The sequence below is a fragment of the Saccoglossus kowalevskii genome, chromosome 19, assembly GCF_978046115.1.
Source record: "Saccoglossus kowalevskii chromosome 19, keSacKowa6.1, whole genome shotgun sequence".
NCBI lineage: Eukaryota > Metazoa > Hemichordata > Enteropneusta > Harrimaniidae > Saccoglossus > Saccoglossus kowalevskii.
The window spans coordinates 8,759,300-8,780,132 of NC_140659.1; the positions used below are offsets into that span (position 1 = coordinate 8,759,300).

The 20,833-nt window shown below is 37.5% G+C and overlaps 1 protein-coding gene across 1 annotated transcript; it reads left to right on the forward strand.

The window, feature by feature from the left end:
• Nucleotides 1-5,119: 5,119 nt before the first annotated feature.
• Nucleotides 5,120-6,789, forward strand: LOC100313669 (neurogenin transcription factor). The gene is made up of 2 exons (NM_001168128.1): nt 5,120-5,296; nt 5,751-6,789. Exon 2 carries the CDS (start codon nt 5,759-5,761, stop codon nt 6,416-6,418), a length of 660 nt encoding a protein of 219 aa, NP_001161600.1. The 5' UTR covers nt 5,120-5,296; nt 5,751-5,758; the 3' UTR covers nt 6,419-6,789.
• Nucleotides 6,790-20,833: the final 14,044 nt, after the last annotated feature.

Here is a 20,833-nt window from a genome sequence, read left to right on the forward strand (position 1 = left end):
GATGAATCATTGGAAATACACAATACGCACAGTATTTGATACGTACACTAACAATCTGTGCGCATGCGTATTGCTGTTATTCATATTTCGGCGAACGATTACTATTATGTGTGCTCTTGTGAGTGGTCTGCCGAGGTTGTCTGTGCGGTCAGGGTGCGTTTGAATATGATCGAAGGTAATAATGACAATGGGAGTGGTAATCAAGTTAGGGACGTTCGATTGACATTTCACGAAGGAGTACTATAACGTCTGGTGTGTTTCCGCTAGTATTCGAAAATATTGTATTTGAACGTCGATATTTCTAAAGGTCAAATAATGCTCAAACAATAATATTCCGAATCAATTATCCTCTTGAAGAACACTGTGATTTTAAATCAATTTTAGATATTGTATTTTTGAAATTCCAAATATTCAAACTGTTGAAACTGTAGAGATCGTTTGCTGACCCTTGACCTTTCCACTGGTTTGTACATGCGCAAGAACGCCACCAACTTCAAATTGTGAAAAGTATACAGCTTATTTCTAGCCTCAGAAATATTGTAGACAGCAGTAAACTTTGAAAGGGCCACGTCGTTATTTGACCTTGATGCAACCGCGAAGTATCGCCAGAAAAAATAGCATAGTTTCGCGCATACTGGTATAATGATGGCAAGTTTTATTTAATTTGATAGCAACATGAACTTGAACAGTGGTCTGAACTTGGTTCTTTGCGCATTTGAGTAGCGCGACAACGACCATGATGTGCACAACAAACACTAGAATCGGAATTGACGGCTTCATGCGGGAATAACTAATTCGAAACAAAAACACGAGTTAGGTAGCCAAGTCTCGGGGTTAAGGACAGGGTAAAGAGAGCAAATGAGGGCTTTTATGTACAAGTCTACCTACTCTAATTCAAAGAAAAAATGATTGATTGTGTAATTACCATAAATATGTTTCAGCTTCAACAAGTAGATCCCTTTTGCCACAATCACCATTTTAAGATGTTTATTTTCAACCAAATATGAATGTTCTGGATAATGGATATATTGATATGCGCAAAGTTTTGTCATACGAACCTTCTACTTGCGGAGAAGCGTTCACAGTGGAAACATGGGGTTGACGAAATCAGACCGCGTCATGTTTTTAAAGGAACAAAAAATTGTAAAACAATCAGAGGACCATGATGACAAAGTATGGTTCGATCGACTCGTGTACGAGCCCTGTTTCAAAGAGCGCATTCCCAATTGGTTTGACGGTTTAGTTAGGAAGACCTAACATATTCACTCACGTGCATACATTGTTAGGCGAAAACGAGTAATAGGCCAAAATATCATCGAACAAACTCAAATATCATAAAATGGTATCTTCGTTCGTAGAGACAGAGTATATTCAAAGCCCGGTAGCCATTTTAGTGACATTGACACCAAACTAATTAACTAGTCACACATGGGACGATTTTCCAGACAAAGAGCTCCCATCCAAATCAAATATAAAACAGGGGCACGGACGTGATTTATCTACATGTATAGTGCAACCAGTCGTTGCACTGTATCACGGTATTTATGGGATTTACGACACAACGCCCGCCCGCCGTCCAACTGCCTCTGTCAAAGTTTCCATTTGTAATACCACACAATTTCAGAGGATTCCGTGGATGATTTTGACATAGACCGACAATAGATCATGGCTACTTAATTCTACTGCAGCCGTTTGCACTCATGGGTGAAAAAGTTTGTCAAATTAGATTTTTGTTGGAAGCCAGGTACTCGAATTGTCGTCTGCTTAGTCTGCACGCGGCCATTCTTGGTGGTTTGAACATTTAACACAGCGTCGTAGGAACTGAAAAAAGTATAAATTCAATCGATTTGATGTGTATATTTAGGGCTCCTAAAATATATCCAGTGACAATTTTATTTATAATACAATTAGGTGGATTTGTTATGACTTATTTTCTAAACTGTTCATTCCCACTTGATATGAAGACGATAGATTATCTCTGATTGTCTAAATTTGTTGGCACCACCTACATTTTATATAACATTAAACGAAGTATGAAGCAATGGTGGGTAGCACTAACTCGCATCAATACTTAGCTACTCAATCATACCAGTCGTCCATAATACATTGATGTATTTTTTTTAAATATCATCCTTTTTTGTGACCAACACAATATTCGTGTCATCAAATAGAGAGAAAAACAATGTTTAGACGAAATTGCAAAAAATGCATACAAGATAAATTACTTGCAGTGCGTTAATAGTATCTGAAATGGTTGCATCTCATTTGGTATATGCTGTATATAATTCACGTCACATCGAGTTCTATGAGTGGCGTCATTATTCAAATACTGTTTTTTTTTTAAACTAGTTTTTCGTTGATTCCAGCGGAGATCTGGTTTTAGAGGCATCAACAGTTCGCTGCACCTGTCTCTTAGCCCCCTTCTCACCGTGCTAGTCACACGAACCGTAAAGTGGGCACATACATGCATACATGTATACGCAGATCAAATCAATTCAAGTTCCAAGCGTGCACTTTTAGGCCATTCGCGTCTTTATGTGAATAGAAATAAATGGACAGCCACCTGTAAGCCGAAAGTCGCACCAACAGCTTCTTGACATCCACTGAACGACATCGACGAACAGGTGAGGTGGCCCTGTCATTGTTAACAGGAGATAAAAGAGTGCGGGAGTTCGATAACAAAAAAATAACGGGGCAGTGATTCGTACACTGACATCTAAAACAGCGAATAACTCGAATGAAAATATTTTATAACAAAATATTATATGACAGAAAAAAAAGTCATTTTGAAGCACAGAAAAGTTTTACTCAAAGCAAACCTAGCATTGGTCTTATATCGGTTGCCACAAAGAAAAGGCGCATTTCGTTCTCTTTTGTCAAGGAGGAGATTACCCGTGATGCTTTGCGTCGGGTCGAGGCGAGGATGTTGCGGTGACAGGTTCCTAATCAGGTCGCTGAAATCGGCAGCTTGTCGTCTGCAAGGACATTAAACATTTCGCGCAAAAAATATCATACTGAAAAATATCTGCCACCATGTTCGGTTTAACGAAACGCGGTTTGACGCGGTGTCGATGTAAACAGGAAATGTTGGTATAATTAGGAAGGTGGAAAGTGCTATTAATTTAAAAGGGACGACCGAGTGACTCGTGACTGGAATTTTACTAGCAAAATCGCTTTTAAAGATTTATAGGGTAAGCCAATAAAGACATCAAAATGCAGACATCTTTGAAGTTGTTGTTCAGTCTAGTGGCCATTTTTTGACAACGGAGTCACGATAGAGGAGAGAACGATCTAGCAATACCGGCGAGAATAAACGAAAGGGCTACGGCATATGGTGACGGAGTGTATGGCAAACTTTACTCTTACGTTACTTTGTTACGGTAGGAAATGGACAAAGTAATTATTGTGCGAACCAGGCATACATTATTCCGATAGACAATATCGACAACGTGCACCCAGGCAAACCCTCTAACTTACTTTGAAGCGCCTTTGTTTTTGGCCGTTCGAGAACCGCACAATGGGACCGTTCCTAGAAGGGAGAAACCTGCAGATGTGAGCGCCAAACCAGTAATATTTAATCAGGAAAAATATGAGTCGAAGAGGGCATGGTGAACAGAACATTCTTCTTTAACTATGCAAGGGGGAAAAAGGGGAGCTTGCATCGCGACCAGAGACTTGTAAATGGAAACACATTTAGAGAAGCACGTGGGAGCCACTAAAAAGAACAGCTAGTTGATTTTATCAATGCCGTGTTTCCTACGGACGGTAAACAAGTAGGCGATGTTGCTGTAGCGACACGCTCAAAATTATCGTGCCACAGCGATTTTCTTTCACGCCACGCGCCGGCCGAACAATAACCCACAATATGGCAGAGACAGGTGAAAGACACAGACGCCAGCAGACCGCCAAATGAATGATTAATGCTCCCAAAGTACCACTAATTAAGTATACAATTTAATAGACATGAAAGAGAGGTGTTTATTAGTGTTTTAGTAAATGGAAGGAACCAGGTGGGGTATTGAGTTCGGCTTTGTATCGCGTTTGTTTGGGCAAAGCGTTCTACTGCCTATGCAACGCAGCCGAGATAATGTCAACATAAAATGGGTTGGCAGCGGGAAAACACAGTGGAAAAAACATTTGCGCGACTAGTTGCGACGAAAAATGCAACTTTTTGTGGCGCGAAAGTGCGCGAAAGTTGTTTTTCCCGTCGGAAAAAAACTTTTTAAAAGTTTGCAAAAACGCGCTTTTGATTAAGTGCGCATGCGCATAGAATAGAGGTGACAGTGTGTAGGTTTTCTTTGACAAACGGGAGTTTGTTGGGCGTAAAGCGGGTCGAAGCGCAGACCGTCGCCGTAACATTCTAAGCTGGGTGACCTTCATTATACTACCAATGGGGTCATTGAGCGAAAATGCGAAATACATGTGTCGTTTAGCTCCGCAGACGAGATTTACGGCTGCAGATACGACTACAGCTGCAGAGTATGGAGAATCTAACGGAGAGAAACTCAGTATGTCAGCGTACACCACGGGGTCCCCCTTCCATTCCACTCTTTCTTCCAGTGAAAAATAGCCCCTTTTAAAATCAGTCAAAGATAAATCAACATTTCAAATCTGTGCAAAGGGCAGGCTGTACTTGTGTATCGCGAAAACAAGGCCTGCTAACGTACAAATAATTGATATCCCATATTTTTTCAGCTTGGGACAAAAAGTGCAAAATATAACATATGTGGCGTGTATTGTGAAGTATACAGAATATCAGCCCCGTCTTAACAAGGTTTGTTGAATGGAGATGATGCCGAGTGCATAATCATGAAACAGGGAGAATAAAGCAATATACGGTCCCGTCTAGTCGAACTAATGGCTCGTTCTGCTCATTGATTGGCCCTCAAGTACCAAGTTGCGAGATCGCTCGCCATTGGCTGGCCACTGTAACCGACCCGGGAGCTGAAGCTGAGGTATTGACGACTGAATACGAAACCGAACAGTGGGCTGGCCAAAGTGGGGAAATGCTTTGTTAACCAATACAAAAACCTATCGGGTATTGTGTGCACGGATACGGTATATAAACTATAGACTTGTCTCGGACATGTAATTGCCACGCGAATAGTCCGGGGTAATGCAGTGAGTATCTGTACTGGTCTGTAGGGGCTGTGACGATTTGGCAGTACATACAACGAGTAACTACCCCGATCACGGCGAAGCGATAGTCAAAGTGAGGTGGATCCACTTGTAGTTCAGCAACTCACCATTGAGTCGACTTAGGAACAAGGTGCAACAAGAATTTCATTTGCCCAAGGTAGGTGTATGAACGTAATTAATATTCTCACATAACGTGACACTGTATGTGTGATTAGCGCTTTGACTAATTAAAGGTTTTTAATTTGAAACAATTGACGGATATTTAGACGGAATGTGATTAGCGACTTATTGACCGTTATAAGACCATTTTATTACGTGTATACTGCTAGCTTTTGATGAGCCATCGATGCGAGTGTCGTGGTTACATATTGTAACACTCTGTCATCGTACCATATATACCGGAAAACAATTTTACAGAGAGCTCACGCACTTGTGTATAGTATTTCCCTTTATGCCACGAAGCACCAGCGTAATTATGGTAAATGAGATAAACGGCAAGGGGCTTCCTCTGTGAGGGCCACTCGACACGCGAACAGCGTTATTTTAAACTGATCGTGGATTTCCGGCATGACTCCTTCCTCACGTGTCTATGTTTTTTTTCCTATTCATAGGCGGGTGAATGATGAGACCACCAGCCACAGCTACCGACTACATTGGGAAAAGCTGTGAGTGTCATCTATACATGGAAGAACACTGTCCACATCATCAGAATAGATCAAGCATGGCGAAGGAAACAAAACAGCGACGACACAAAGACAATAACAAGACGTCAAAGACAGGACATAGTAAGAGAAAACGTTACACAAAAACTCGATGCAAAAACCGGAGTCCTGCGTGTTTGGTGCGTATTAAGAAAAACCGCCGACTGAAGGCGAACGATCGCGAACGGAACCGAATGCACACATTGAACGAAGCTCTAGATGGATTACGCAACGTCCTTCCGAAATTCCCAGATGACACGAAGCTCACAAAAATCGAAACTTTGCGATTTGCACATAACTATATATGGGCCCTGTCTCAGATGCTAAAGTTGATTGAAACAGATCCAAACGATTGTCAGCCGGATGTGACGATAGAATGGGAACCAAAAGATTTCATACAAACTGCTCACGACATGAACTTTTTTACATCAAAAATAGCTACATCGATAACGCTGCCGACGTCGACAACAACGGCGTCGTCGTCATCGTCTGAATCGCCTTTGCACACACCCTCAACGCCGTTGTCGTCAGTAAGTTCTGACAGCACGATGTCAGACGATGATTGTTTGTCGCCATGAAGTCCCAACAAGACAAGTTTGTACATTCAGGACAGAATAAATCTTTCTAAAGTGCTGCTGATTTTACGTATAGACAAATAGTGTTCTATTAGACAGAGACTATAATAGACATTATATGAAGCGTTTGTATTATTTATTTATTTCTGAAAAAACAAAACAAAACAATGAGTCAGTTGTACGAACACATCCAAGTTATTCCAATCTGTGTTGCTGAATTGAAGAACAATTTTAAAACATTTGGCAAGATTTAACGATCCTGTTTTCTGTCAGACACTATGGGCCTTGTGAAAACAATGAAACGAGGATGTTGACTTAATTGTGCATTGTATCGTATTGAAGGGCGACTTGCAATAAAGACATCATAAAGAAAACCAATCGATTCCTTTTCTGTGTATCCACACTGTAATTAAATACAGTTCCTGTCAATCCTCCAATCGGACACCCGTCCCTGTTAGAAGTTTTTTTTTGTAATCTATATTCTCATTCCCTTTACGTCCGTCCCATGTATGTCGAAATGGAGCGGTTGTAGCATAATGATGCTTGGATAGGCGACTGAATGTTAGTTGCATTAGCGAGCATATATCTGGCCAGCTTCCACTTGCTTGTCAGCAAGAGGGGAGCCGTGCACGTGGATGACGCCCCTGCGCGTGCGCCTAGCACTGGCGCTTGTTTGTGATTATTATTACATAATTGTGTTAATTAATATCCGTGCTTTTCGGTCCGTTAGATAGATGACTCAATTTTGGCTCGTGTATCCAGGCGATGTGTTGTTTGTACAAACGAGCTATGTCTAGATTATTTCGAATGTGCGCGAGCGAAAAATAAAAACACACACACACACACACACTCATTGCGTTGAAAGAAACTGTGCTGGCAAACCTACATCAGCCCATTGAACCGAGTCGTAGTAGACAGTTTATACAACTATAGCATATATCGAAAGTGAATCAACGTCACTCATCTACTAAGTTTGTAGATACCCCGACAACATTATACTTAATTATCATATTCGCAAAAAAATCGTCTGAATTTTCTCTCCTTTTACGACCTAATACTAAAATGCACTCGCTAATAAGCACGTGATACGCATGCGAAGTCAAATGGTCTGTGATTGTTCAATTACGTGATACTTGTACCAGAATAGAGTTTTAAAAATGTGAAGTAGAGAAGAGAGCCCCCCCCCCTCTTCGAGTCGATTTATGGAATTAGTTCTTTAAGGGGATTGGCCAACGGAGATGCATTACTTTCCTCATAAAATAGTTTACACCAGAAATTTATACACGTACTTTCATGTTGTGTCACGAAATAATTTGATAACTCTGAATAATCAATAAAAAATCATTATTATTATAATAATTTGAAAGCAAACTTGTTTTTAAAAAAGTTTCCGCTTGTATAAGAAAGTGCAATAATTATTTTCATCCAATTTGAGGCCAAAAACCCGATGTTAATTTGTAATTGTAATGTTTTTCGATATGGTTCGCCATAATTTTCACAACTTGATATAATATATGATGGATAAACTACAACGGAACTCAATTGAGATCAGTGTTTCCAGATTTCTGCCATTTTTAAAAATCTTACGCAGATCAGTATCACTGTGATCATCGTAAAATAAACGACTCGCCTTTTTTTATTAAATGACGTCATCGCTAAAAAGCGAGCAAAAAGCAGAAACGGTTATTGAAGAGCAATTAGTCGGGGATCGAATTGCTGTGTTGATAGTACTATATATAATGTGGAAGGAGCTCTATCCACCCAATGAAATTACCAAGTCACGTGACCCCATTCACCTGTCATCCACACAACGCCATCTGTCGCCATTTTTTTGCACTTTTTAAAGCGAAACTCGGATATTATATTTTCACCGTTTGGACGGCGCCGATCGGAAATTCACCCTGTATTTTTTTTTCGCTTTACACGATGCGTGGCATCTGTTGCGTGATCAGATCAAAAATACAGGTCTTAATTTGTTAAAGTTCAGGTTGTTGTTGTTGTTTTTTTCAGAAATTTTACCTTTTAACAATTCAAACATTCGTTTGAAATTGTCACGTTTATACCGAAGTAGAACAAAATTCGCGAAAAAAAATGAAGCGCGGTCCTTTAATGTGGAACCCCTGTGGTGTATTTGAAGCGGGGTGGTTTAGGTGATCGCGACTTATTATAATAATGGTTGTCTCAAGAACGTGTCTTAGTGATTGACAATTTTATTGAATTTCACGAATGGAGTGATTTCCGTGAAAAAAACTGAAATCGTTCAAATAACTACCACGAGATTGAGTTATTTTCATTGTTCACACTTATTTTCAATAAGGAAAAGAAGGATATTATGTCTAATAGTTAGTTTCATCACGAATCATATTTGTTGTAGCTGGAGCTTCAAATGTTAGGTCTCTACATTATTTTTAGGTGATTGCCACCGATGATTTCGAATGGGAAAGAATGTTTGCTATCAAGTTATTCTGATATTGTATTCAATGACTCCCTGGCATTGATAATTACGTTCACTTGGAGAAATAATGAACAGAACGTACGTCATGCACCGTGACATTATTCAGCATTTTGGGGGAAGAGCAGTTGTTATATGATAGAAGCATAATTCATTAAACTTTTTTTTTGTTGAGGGCATTTAACATTTTGAACTTGTACGCTAAAATAGTCATGGCGCGATACAGTGTGAAATGTAATGAACTGAAAGCTGGTATGATCCTGAAAACTATCGCCGATGTCGCGAAATCGCCAGAATGAACCTAACATCATATCAGTCCACTCAGAGAGATTTGGTCGCTGATAAAACCCACACAACCGTCATCATATTTGTTAATAATTGCATTTACAAATAATAGTTTGCGACCGTTTCTATATTTGGCTATTCTTCGTTGCTGGTCTATAAAGCAAAGTACAGTGTTATTGTGCATAAAGCTTAAGTCCTGTCGGCATTAGCCAGCTATCATGTGATGAATCGGTAAACTTATTGTAAGGTAAAAGAATCCATATAATGCGCTTCTCTGGTGTTTGTATTAGCACTGTCGCCTGCTGAACGCTGTCATAGTTACTGGGTGGCTAGGCTGCTCGCTCGCAGGAGAGGCTGAGCGACACGTGCCCGGAGGAGTGATGCCAAGTGGTCTGAGTGTACGGCTCACTAACTGGCCTGAATGGAGGGGAAAACGCATGCACGCCCATTAACCAGTAACCCGCGTTTACGTCCAGCAATAACCATTAATCTCTGTAATTAGCTTACGGACAAGGAAGGCCAAGTTCAAAGAGTGTTTCAATGAATCTACCCCGTATAAAGGGTGAGGTCTATGAAATGGACATCTATTCTGGTTGAATTCGTGTAATGGCGACGATACACATTTAACTACCGGGTCGTAAATATCAACGCGCACTGTCCCAATCCTACCCCCGTCAGTTTAGATTGTATTCGTAGGGTATTTTATCATCTAAGTTGACAATTAACGTATATGCCGTTATATCTAATTTCCACATTACACAATATATCGTTGGATATCGATAAAGTTATTACATACAATTATCAGATAACAAAACATTCATATTACATGGGCTGCTATTTCGTGACACAGTAAAACATATACATATTTATTTATTTATTTATTTACTTATTTATTTATTTATTTATTTATTTATTTATTTATTTATTTATTTATTTATTTATTTATTTATTTATTTATTTATTTATTTATTTATTTATTTATTTATTTATTTATTTATTTATTTATTTATTTATTTATTTATTTATTTATTTATTTATTTGTGTTCATTCATTTATTCACTCGGATCAAAATATACGCAACACTTTTTGTGCATGGCTTAAATGAGATTGCAAATGTCGTGCGAGTCTGCGCAGTGTACCTTAACAACGTGACACGCACACTACACTTCACCGTACACAATGAATGACAACCATTGAGTATCATGTCAACAACTTTTTTTAATTTAATCATCAAAACCGTTGATCTGCGTGGAAACGAGTTTTCATAACACAATGCTTGCAACTAGATGAGTACTGGTCGCGTGACACTTGAGCTATCGGTATACTCCGCCCGGAAGGTCATAATCGGACCTATCGAGCCATTACGTCAGAGAAGTGATAACAATAACACCATATCAGTGACAACACACGCGCCATGTACACTTGGTAGTATGACTTAAAAGAAAGTGGTCAGTGAGTGATCCACGCAGAACTGGCACGGGCAGCGTGCTCGCTCGCGCCTCCCAGTGAAGTCCGGGTCTAGAACTGAGGATTCTTACGAGTTTAATCTATGAGTGCGATCAGAATAAATGATCACAAATTTATTAGTAATAATTCAACAACGATGATGCGATATTGTTAATTCGCCACAATTCACGCGGCGAACGAAATTTGAAATTCGGCTTTACGTTGCTTGTTATATTTTAGCAGCTCGGTTCATTGCTTTAAAAACCGACCGTTTTATTTGTTTCTTGTATTTAAATATCTTCCAAAACAATTTAGCTTAGATAGAGTTTATCACTGAGTTACATGATTCACATGGTTATAAGAGTTTGGTGTGATCTGTTACTGGGTTACAACTACGGCTTATCTAGGCCATATAAAGATAACGGTCTCTTAATTGAAATGGATCATAAATGTGAAATCTTATGTAAATCCCCATATCCAATTAATGGTTGTCCCGCAGTGTGTTTTTATAAAGAGATAAAAGAAAACTTATCAAAAAAATTGTTTTGCATATCATTTGTATACGTGACTTTGGTTAAGTCTTCACCGAACGTGTTTTACAAAATACTGGGCCAAGATGGTATTTGTACTAACTAGGGTGAGATAATCTGAAATCTGCATGTTTTGAGGTTATAGGGAGAGTGGGGGTGGTGGGTTCCTGACGCGGACCTGGCTCTTCAGATAATCACAATCAGTATAATATCGAAGAGGCAAAGATTAAAACGAGAAAACGGTGGCTATCACAGCTGCATTCAAAACAACAAAATGAGTCAATCCTCTTCAATGTATAACGAGTACTGAGAGTGCAATTAACGTGATGATCCCTTTGTATCTGAATGACTCGAAGATGACTCTTTGGACGCTAATGGCAAAAAATCGTCCCCTTCGTTATTTACACGTATGTATCACAATAGAGGCGTCCATGACGTTATTGGGTCCAAATCAGTCCCCCAATGAAAGGAGCGACGGTCATCATCTTTTCTTGAAGGACAATCGTCACAATTTCAAATCGCCAAGTAGTTTTAATTCAACGCGCCTGTTTAATTCCCGTCTTTGAAAAGCCAACTTGGACAAGGTCGTCTTAAAAAAAAAGAGATTGGGGTCGCCCGAACAATGACATGTAATCTTGAATCCAGACACGTGCCGCGGCGATATACCCCGGTAGCAAAGTATTGAGAATGGGTAGACCTGATTTCCCTTTGACACCTTTTGGAGTAGTAGTTCAATCAGTGAAGCCTTTTTAAGGAGCTTTTCATTGTGTTTATTTATTTCATAAAGAAAATTTAAAGTAACTGTTTTTCTAATGTTCATGTTAGCATTATGCAGAGTGTAGAAAAAAAATGACGATGTGGGTTGATTTCCCGGCGATGTTGAAGTTCGGAAGGGTTATTCTGAACAAAACAAAACATGTAGGTATTTCAATCATTAATTTGTATGGTGAAACAGCGTAAAATAAATACATTAATATTGGAAGAAATAGGTCAATCAAAACAGGTTCAATTTGTTTAACGTCGAGATGTTATCGACAGACTGGTGCTTCCATGCAGTTGTTTAACTAAGACACTATTTGCGAAATGATTAATTATAATGGAGACTTTCCAAAAAACAAAACAAAAAGACGGAACTTTTACCAAGTGCGGGAATTGTGAGGCTTTTTTTTTGCCTTATGGGGATACCGGTTTTTTGAATGCTAGACGGTAATCATTCAACTGGTCTTGGTTGTATTCGCTCGAGGCTCTCAATCAGTTATTAAATACGTCATCGTGTCTGTCAACTCACTTTCTGACTCTACAGCGTACCTACTATGCAGTATCGATGCCCACTCCAGCATTTTTTATCACACGTTTTGTTGTTTTCTATTTCTTTTGCACATACGATTTGTAAGCAGATCCGGTTTTTATTGTTTTTTCTACGGCTAAAGAAGACGTGTTAGTCATTCGTCGTACGTACGATCGTTTTAGCGCCACCATTTCAAAAAACAAAAATCCAATGTCCATACATCTTTAGTGGGTATTTGGATGTAAACGTTGAAAAGGCTGAATAGGAGGATAGATAGCTAAGTATTAATACAGTCATACACGGGTCAATGCATACGAAGGGGACAATGGGTAGGCGACAAGAACGAAAACACACTACACTGGACCACTGCTCCCTCCATAGACAGGTGCGTTCAGCCAGATGTCAAATTTCAAGGTCGGAGAGAAAGTAGCGCCATGAGCAAATACTCTACCCCCCCACCCCCACCCAACCGGTGGACAGAGTATCAATCGAAATGTCATGTCATCAACAACTGTTGTTGTTGTTTTTATTTCTGAGTGTAAATGTTCGACATGTAATGCGACGGCAAGACAAGTATACTCTAGCGAATAGTCAAATTAGCCGGTCATTTTTCCACATCGGTGATCGAGAAAATGAAGGGGACGGTCGCCATTCCGGGTCCTCCCTAATTGCAGTCTTGTGTATAGGTTAATGTCTGGGCTCACCTTCTGATGATATAATGAGTTGGTCACAGTTCTTTAAAAGAAGTACGTTCTTTCATTCAAACATTGGATCATCAAAATCTTTTCAATAATGTCCAATGGGACCGTTATGCGGTAGTCAGTGAAACCCATTCCAGTACGCACTACTAATTCCATTAAACTCTTTGCCGTGAATGGTCATTTTTTTTCCTCTCGCACATGGTATATTTGAAAATGTCATTTCGTTACAAACCAACTGTTAATAATAACGACCGCATTTCAGGCAATCGGATTGGATATTCTAAAGGTACAGTAATTGACCCTTTTAATACGGACAGATACATTCGTCCTATTTATTACCCACAGGGTAGGATATCTAACTATATCACCCATTCAGTGGCAAAGTTGGAATACTTGTCAATAAGGACAAATTGGTGATTGATCGAAGTATTTTCGGGTGACCTGCTTGTTGTTCTCCACATTTATATTATCTAACAAAGTCCGACGCATTTTGTCATTTATTTGAACCTATCCAAACCTTATCTCCAAAAATAGAATGATTTTATCAATTTAATACTCATGGTGGCGACAACGGGATAGAATAACATAAATTGAACGACCACTTAAAACACTATGCTTGAGTTGCGTTTCCATGGCAGCGCCCGCTTTCATGTTTTCATTGATGATTGTCAAGGCAGTTGATTTTATTATACCAACAAGTAAACGAGTAGCTTGTGCGTATCTTACCGAGAAAATAAATAATAACATCAAAATGGCGGGCATATTTCGTTGTTATCTGTTCATCTGGATATGACGGATGGAAATGAAGAGAGGAGCTCAGTTGCGCGAGCGCAATAAAAAAATGAGCGTCACCTAATCTCAGTCGTCGGTATTCGGTATAAAAATCTGTGGCAACTACTAAAAAGAAAGATTGCAATATACCCCAAGACGCAGAAACCACATGATATATTCATCACAAATGTTTCAAAAACTGCGTTATATCACGAGTGTGCTTGCTTCTCTGCGTACTCTTAGACACGTTGGAATATTAAATCAAGCTTTTTTTATAGTCGGAAGCAAATTGGGTCAATTGGTCCAAGGAGAGAGCGTGTCTGCATTTTGCGATATCTGTCTTAATGACAGCAACGTTACGATTTGAACCACAGTCACACGACTTAGCATAGAAGCATTCTAACGGCAAATAGCACGATAGCATGTTAAAAACGGGAACATTGGTATTTTTTATTATTCAAATGAAACGCAACACGACAGTGAAATAACGATGACCCTTCGACCGGTCCCCCACCGGGATCGCCGCAATCAGACACGTGCTACATAAACGCCTGTTTACATGTAAGCACGCGCCTTCTTCCTCCCATCTTCCGTCCGAGCTACACTGGTTAACAAGGTCAAACCACGCTAATTCGATATAAACACCTATTCTCGAATAAGTGACTTATTTCAAAAGACAAATCAAATTTCCCTTTTATCGTATCCTGGAGGCACGAACTTGCGAATTGTTGAGTGTCAGTTGTCCGGATCTCACTCAGCAAATTTAGTCAAGTGGCTACACGGCATTGACCTGAAACAGGGTAAAAAGTAAACGCCGGCGGTTTGTGTATACAAAAGCGTGCAGGTGAGCACGTGTCGGTGGTGATCTAGAAGTTTAATTTACGCTGGAATTAATGCCCATGCCAAGGTGACGAGAAGCGTTAACTGTTTTGATTACGTTTACAAAGACGACGCGAAAATACCCTGCGGTCAAGCAAATTTAGCATTTCGTTCCAGGTGGCATGGACATACTAATGGATAACAAAATAAATAAGTGACTTACTGTCAGTTTATACACTCCTCTATAGCCAGTATGGGAGGCCTTTATTATATAGAAATCGTTCAATGTACTGGGTATTACAATTCCTCCGTCTGAAGTCAAATATCATGATCAAGGACATGGCCCTTGGTTTAGCCGTCACGGTCGCTTACAGAAATACCGGATGAATGTGTATTTACGAAAAGAAAATCTTCACAATAGCCGTTCGAAGCTGATTGTGTATATTGCGTTTTTGTTGAAAATAAATACTAGTACGTCGTAATTGTATGTTTTATTTATGGATGTCGATGTTTCTTTTATTACTTGAGTTTCGTTCATTTTCATGGTTATTGTTGTTCAGATAATCCTTGTTTTCCCCAGTTTCTACGAATTTTTCAAGACGTTTTTTTTTTATAATCATGGAAACCAGTACAATGATTGTTATTAAAATATGCTAAGCCTATATGTAATCGGGTTCATACTGACGCGTGTACGGGTTTGTCACTTCCGCTGATTGCGCTTAAATGCCACTGTAATAGTCATACGTTCGCCGTGACCGTTATATCCACCCAACTACTCGAGAAAAGGGAACCGCTTTAAGATAGAAGCCGATTCTGAAACCCAGATTTTATTCCTTTTGCAATAAATTGTACTCCAAGGTAATATAACAATGTTGACCTCAGCAAAGTTGGGAGTTCAAAATCTAACCTGGTGACATAGACTGAAAAAATCAGATATTGTTAATGATGTAGTAGTTTTTGTTGTTCTGAATTATTTTAAAAATATTGGTTTTAAAAAGTGTCAAAAAATGCAATTTTTCTTCAACATCATACTCTATGGAATTGTTCTAAAAATAGCAATTTTCAAGAAATATTAGGACACGTTCCTCAAAAAGCGTAACTGTAACACACAAAATAATGCTATTTCATTGCACCATACGACATTAGCTTCATGATTGTACATAATAAACTAATGAGAATTGTCATGCGTTATGACCAATTTTGTCAATAATTATGACTAGGCTTCTACCTTAAATGCGATGTACACATTCAGAACGTTGATCCTTGCTGCTGTCTTCCATCACCCGGGCACCGGAACCCGGGAACGGCCAAAAGACAATGAGATGAATCGTTGTCACTCTAGATCTGCAATTGAAGAGTGAGATAACTCCAAAAACTTTTCTTCTTGTAATGGTACGTGACTTTTTGAACCTAAAAGCGTCATAAGTGATGGGTTACACATAGAGACATAAAAATAGACCTGTTAATATGTCTTAAATACTATTGAATATGTACCCGTCAAATCCCAAACTGGGATTTCCATCAAAGAAATGTAACTTTCGGAAAACGTCGATAAACTTTTTTTTCAGTCATTTCCGAGTCGCTTCTATTCATTAGAGATGTCATTTTTAATATTGTTGTTTAATACCATATGTTGATATACACATTGCATTATTATTATTCGTTAGATGAAACGATGGAATTCTCTCCGACGCACATGCGGTTATTTTGGAGTACGTTCAATAACAATTACAGCGCATGCGTGAATACGTGTTCGTAATAATTCATCAAACAAATACTACATCGTATGCTGCAAAATATGCATTGTTAGCTTATTATAAATATGAATGTATTGTGCTCGTAACATACAGTATCAAACAACAATTTAAAAAATGGTTTCGTCCATCTTGTATTTTAATATAAACGAGTTACAGAAAAGACGGTAATGTCCGTCACTACTTCATATTTATTATAAATCATTGCAATTTGTTTCTATGTTTGACTTCGCCAGAACTGTAATCTGGCGTCTGTTTGAAATCTCATTGCAAAAATCGACATCTTTAAATCAGATAAGAAGGATTTCCTTCTTTTTTTTTTTTTTTTTTTTTTCGTTTGTCGTATGAAAAGTTTTGGTCAAAAACGTAATTTTCAACTGCTTCTCCATAACCGTTGTTTACATCTAATATTCAAATGGAAGACGATCTCCTGTGGTTCAATATATAGAGAAGTGTTCTATTGAGCACATATTTTCTCAACGATATCGTTTTGTTTTCTTATCCACTATCCAGATCCACAATCGTGAAAACAAACCTTGTGATTACGCATTACTTCGTCCATAGATAACAGTGTAAATACATCGATACCAGTCAATTTGAAAATCTACCTCGCGTTTGATATCTTGGACTACCGACTAATTAAGTATGATTGTGAAGCAGACGATCTAGTACTTATGGAATAAAGCAGTGTAAAACAGATTTATTAGTACGAACCACCTATTTTAAACGCATGTCAGAGTTTTTATATCAATTACCTACTTTATGTATGTAGTTGAAGACATTAGTATGAAAAGGGGAAAATATTGGTTGAAGCTATCTATCAAAATTGCGCGTATTCCATTTACAAGGCAACATTTAAAAAAAATCCACATTTGTCTAAATTACACTTACACATGATGGAAAGTATTCTTCATAATTATGACACAATTTCCATAACAACTTTTCAATGAACTTGGAAAATATGGCAATCAAAATAAATGGCACACCTTAGTAGACTGGGTCTGTCGGCGTCAGTGAAAACAAAAATGTCACTAGAATTTAAAGTATCGACCATCATGTTTTGTGCATTCCCTTTCGTGCATGATCTGTGGACAGTTTCTCAGTGACTCCTGAAAGCATCGCCGCGGTTTTTTGGATTGTGTACTTTTTGTGTGAAATCGTATCAACAGTCACGCAAGCATCATTCACATGAACACATCATTTCTCTTTGGAATCACAGTAGTCAGTGAGAAGTGTTTTTATTAGATTTTATTAGAGTAACATGTGATTTAATTTAATATGTTATTAATATATTATATAATTAACTATATACTTTAGACATAAACATAGTTGTTAATGGCGTTCATCGGTGATGAAAACAATAATCCAAATTACATAATTACACATAATTTAATAGTAATATAAATAATATAATACTATAATTAAATAAATAATAACTATTCTGTTACATACGTTTTGTTATGTATTTTTTAAACGCACGAACAAGGAATTTTTATGTTGCCCGAGGATTATCAATCATTGTATGATTTAATTATATTAGTATCATTGAAATTACGAAAGCCAAGACTCAACTCGATATTTTTACAGTAACTGTCACGAACATCATCATATAAATTATAATAGTGCAAAAAAAATACACTCATATTCAATAGTGCGTCTACATATATCTGTTTATTTACTATTTACAGGTTAGTCACAGGGTATTTTTGTCAGTTTCCACATCGGGACTTTACCAGTGAAAACGGTATTAGTAATTAATAAGTTCTCGGTATCATGCATTCAAAGCTGCTAGGCGCGGTACAAATTTGTGATATATTATGGAAATTAGCACTATTGCCGAAAAAAAAGATTTTTCTGCTCTATGTAGTAGAACATTGAACTTGATATCAATGAGAAAATTCATTGCATAACTCCTTGATTATTTCATGTAAACGTGGCCACGATGACACAAAGTTTCCATCGATTGACCACTTCAATTTGTAATTCGAATCGCAAAATACGGTTACAGTGATGCAAAAAATATCGCCGAACTCTGTTATATTGTGACATATATATAGAACGGGGTTATATCGCAGAACTTGATTACAGTATTGTATAGTTCATAGTATATGTAGATTAACCCGCACAATTTCTTTGCAATGAGGTATAAATCATTGTGGAAAATCGTTACATAGCGTAACATAATTACATAATATTGTATAACTTGATATTGCGAAACATGGTTACAAAAGCAACAAATATATCATAGGACGTGACTATATTGCAGAACTTGTTCATTGAGACATAATTCATTGCACAACTGGATTAAATATCCGAACGTTTTTACATTTAAACACACTAGTAGTTCATTAGACAATTAGATTATGTCGCGAAACATGTTTACATTGAGAAATATGCATATTTAATTTTCCAACTTTATTAACATACCTTAGCCATTTTAGGCTTCTGCGTTTGCGCAGACATTATGATAGATCTAAAGCGTTCATTGAGACATAGTTCATAGAAGAACTAGATTATATAACGTAAATTTCTTAAGTTGAGATATAGTTCATAGCAGAACCTGGTTATATAACAACACTTTGTTACGTTAAGACGTTGTTCATTGTAGAACTAGGTTATATAACAAAACGTTGTTACGTTGAGATATAATTCATTGTAGAACTGGGTTATATAAAGTAACTTTGTTACATTGAGACACAGTTCATCGTAGCACCAGGTCATATAAAGTAACTTTGTTACATTGAGACATAGTTCATAGCAGAAATAGGCTATATAGCAAAACGTTGTTACGTTGAGATATAGTTCATTGTAAAACTTGATTATAGAAAGTAACTAGGTTACATTGAGACACAGTTCATCGTAGCACCAGGTTATAAAAACTAGCCTTCTTACATTGAGACATAGTTCATTGTAGCACCAGGTTATATAACAAAACTGTGTTACGTTGAGACATAGAGCATTGTAGAACTAGGTTATATAACATAGGTTATATAACTAGGTTGTATAACAAAACGGTGTTACGTTGAGATATAGTTCATTTTAGAACTGGGTTATATAAAGTAACTTTGTTCCATTGGGACCTAGTTAATAGCAGAACTACTTTATATAACAAAACTTTGGTACATGGTTCATTGTAAAACTAGCTTATATAACGTAACTTTGTTACATAGAGAAATATTTCATAGCAGTACTACATTATATAACAAAACTGTGTTACGATGAGACATGGTTCATTGTAGCACTAGGTTATATAATGTAATGTTGTTACGTTGAGATATAGTTCAAAGCAGAACCAAGTTATATAACAAAACGTTGTTACGTTAAGATATAGTTCACAGCAGAACCAGGTTATATAACAAACCTGGGTGACATTGAGACATAGAGCATTGTAGAACTAGGTTATATAACGTAGGTTATATAACTAGGTTGTATGACAAAACTGTGTTACGTTGAGACATAGTTCATTGTAGAACTAGGATATATAACCTACGTTATGTAACTAGGTTATAACTTTAACTAGGATATATAACTAGGTTATATAACAAAACGGTGTTACGTTGAGACATAGTTCATTGTAGAACTAGGATATATAACGTAGGTTATATAACTAGTTTATATAACAAAACGGTGTTACGTTGAGACACAGTTCATTGTAGAACTAGGATATATAACCTAGGTTATATAACAAAATGGTGTTACGTTAAGGCATAGTTCACTGTAGAACTAGGTTATATAATGTAACGTTGTTACATTGAGACATAGTTCATTGCAGAACTGGGTTATATAACATCACTTTGTTACATTGAGACATAGTTCAGAACGGAATTAGTTATATAAAAAAACTGTGTTATGTTGAGACATGGTTCGTTGCAGAACTAGGTTATATAACAACACTTTGTTACGTTAAGACGTTGTTCATTGTAGAACTAGGTTATATAACAAAACGTTGTTACGTTGAGACATATTTCATTGTAGGACTAGATTATAGCTCATTGCAGAACTAGTTTATATAGCAAAATATTGTTATGTTGAGATATAGTTCATTGAAGAACAAGGTTGTATAACAAAACTGTGTTACGTTGAAAAATAATTTATTGTAGAACTACAATATATGACGTAACAAGGTTATATAGCCAAACGTTGTTACGTTGAGACATGGTTCATAACAGAACTAGGTTATATAACGTAACTCTGTTACATTGAGACATAGTCATACAATAACTAGGTTATATAACAAAACTGTGATACGTTGAGACATAGTTCATAGCGGAAATAGATTATATAACAACACGCTGTTACGTTGAGACATCGATCATTGCAGAACTAGGTTGTATAACAACACTTTGTTACGTTGAGACATAGTTCATAGCAG

Bases quoted from the DNA above. Each gene is read 5' to 3' on its own strand.
- LOC100313669 (NM_001168128.1), top strand. From the start codon at position 5,759: ATGATGAGACCACCAGCCACAGCTACCGACTACATTGGGAAAAGCTGT.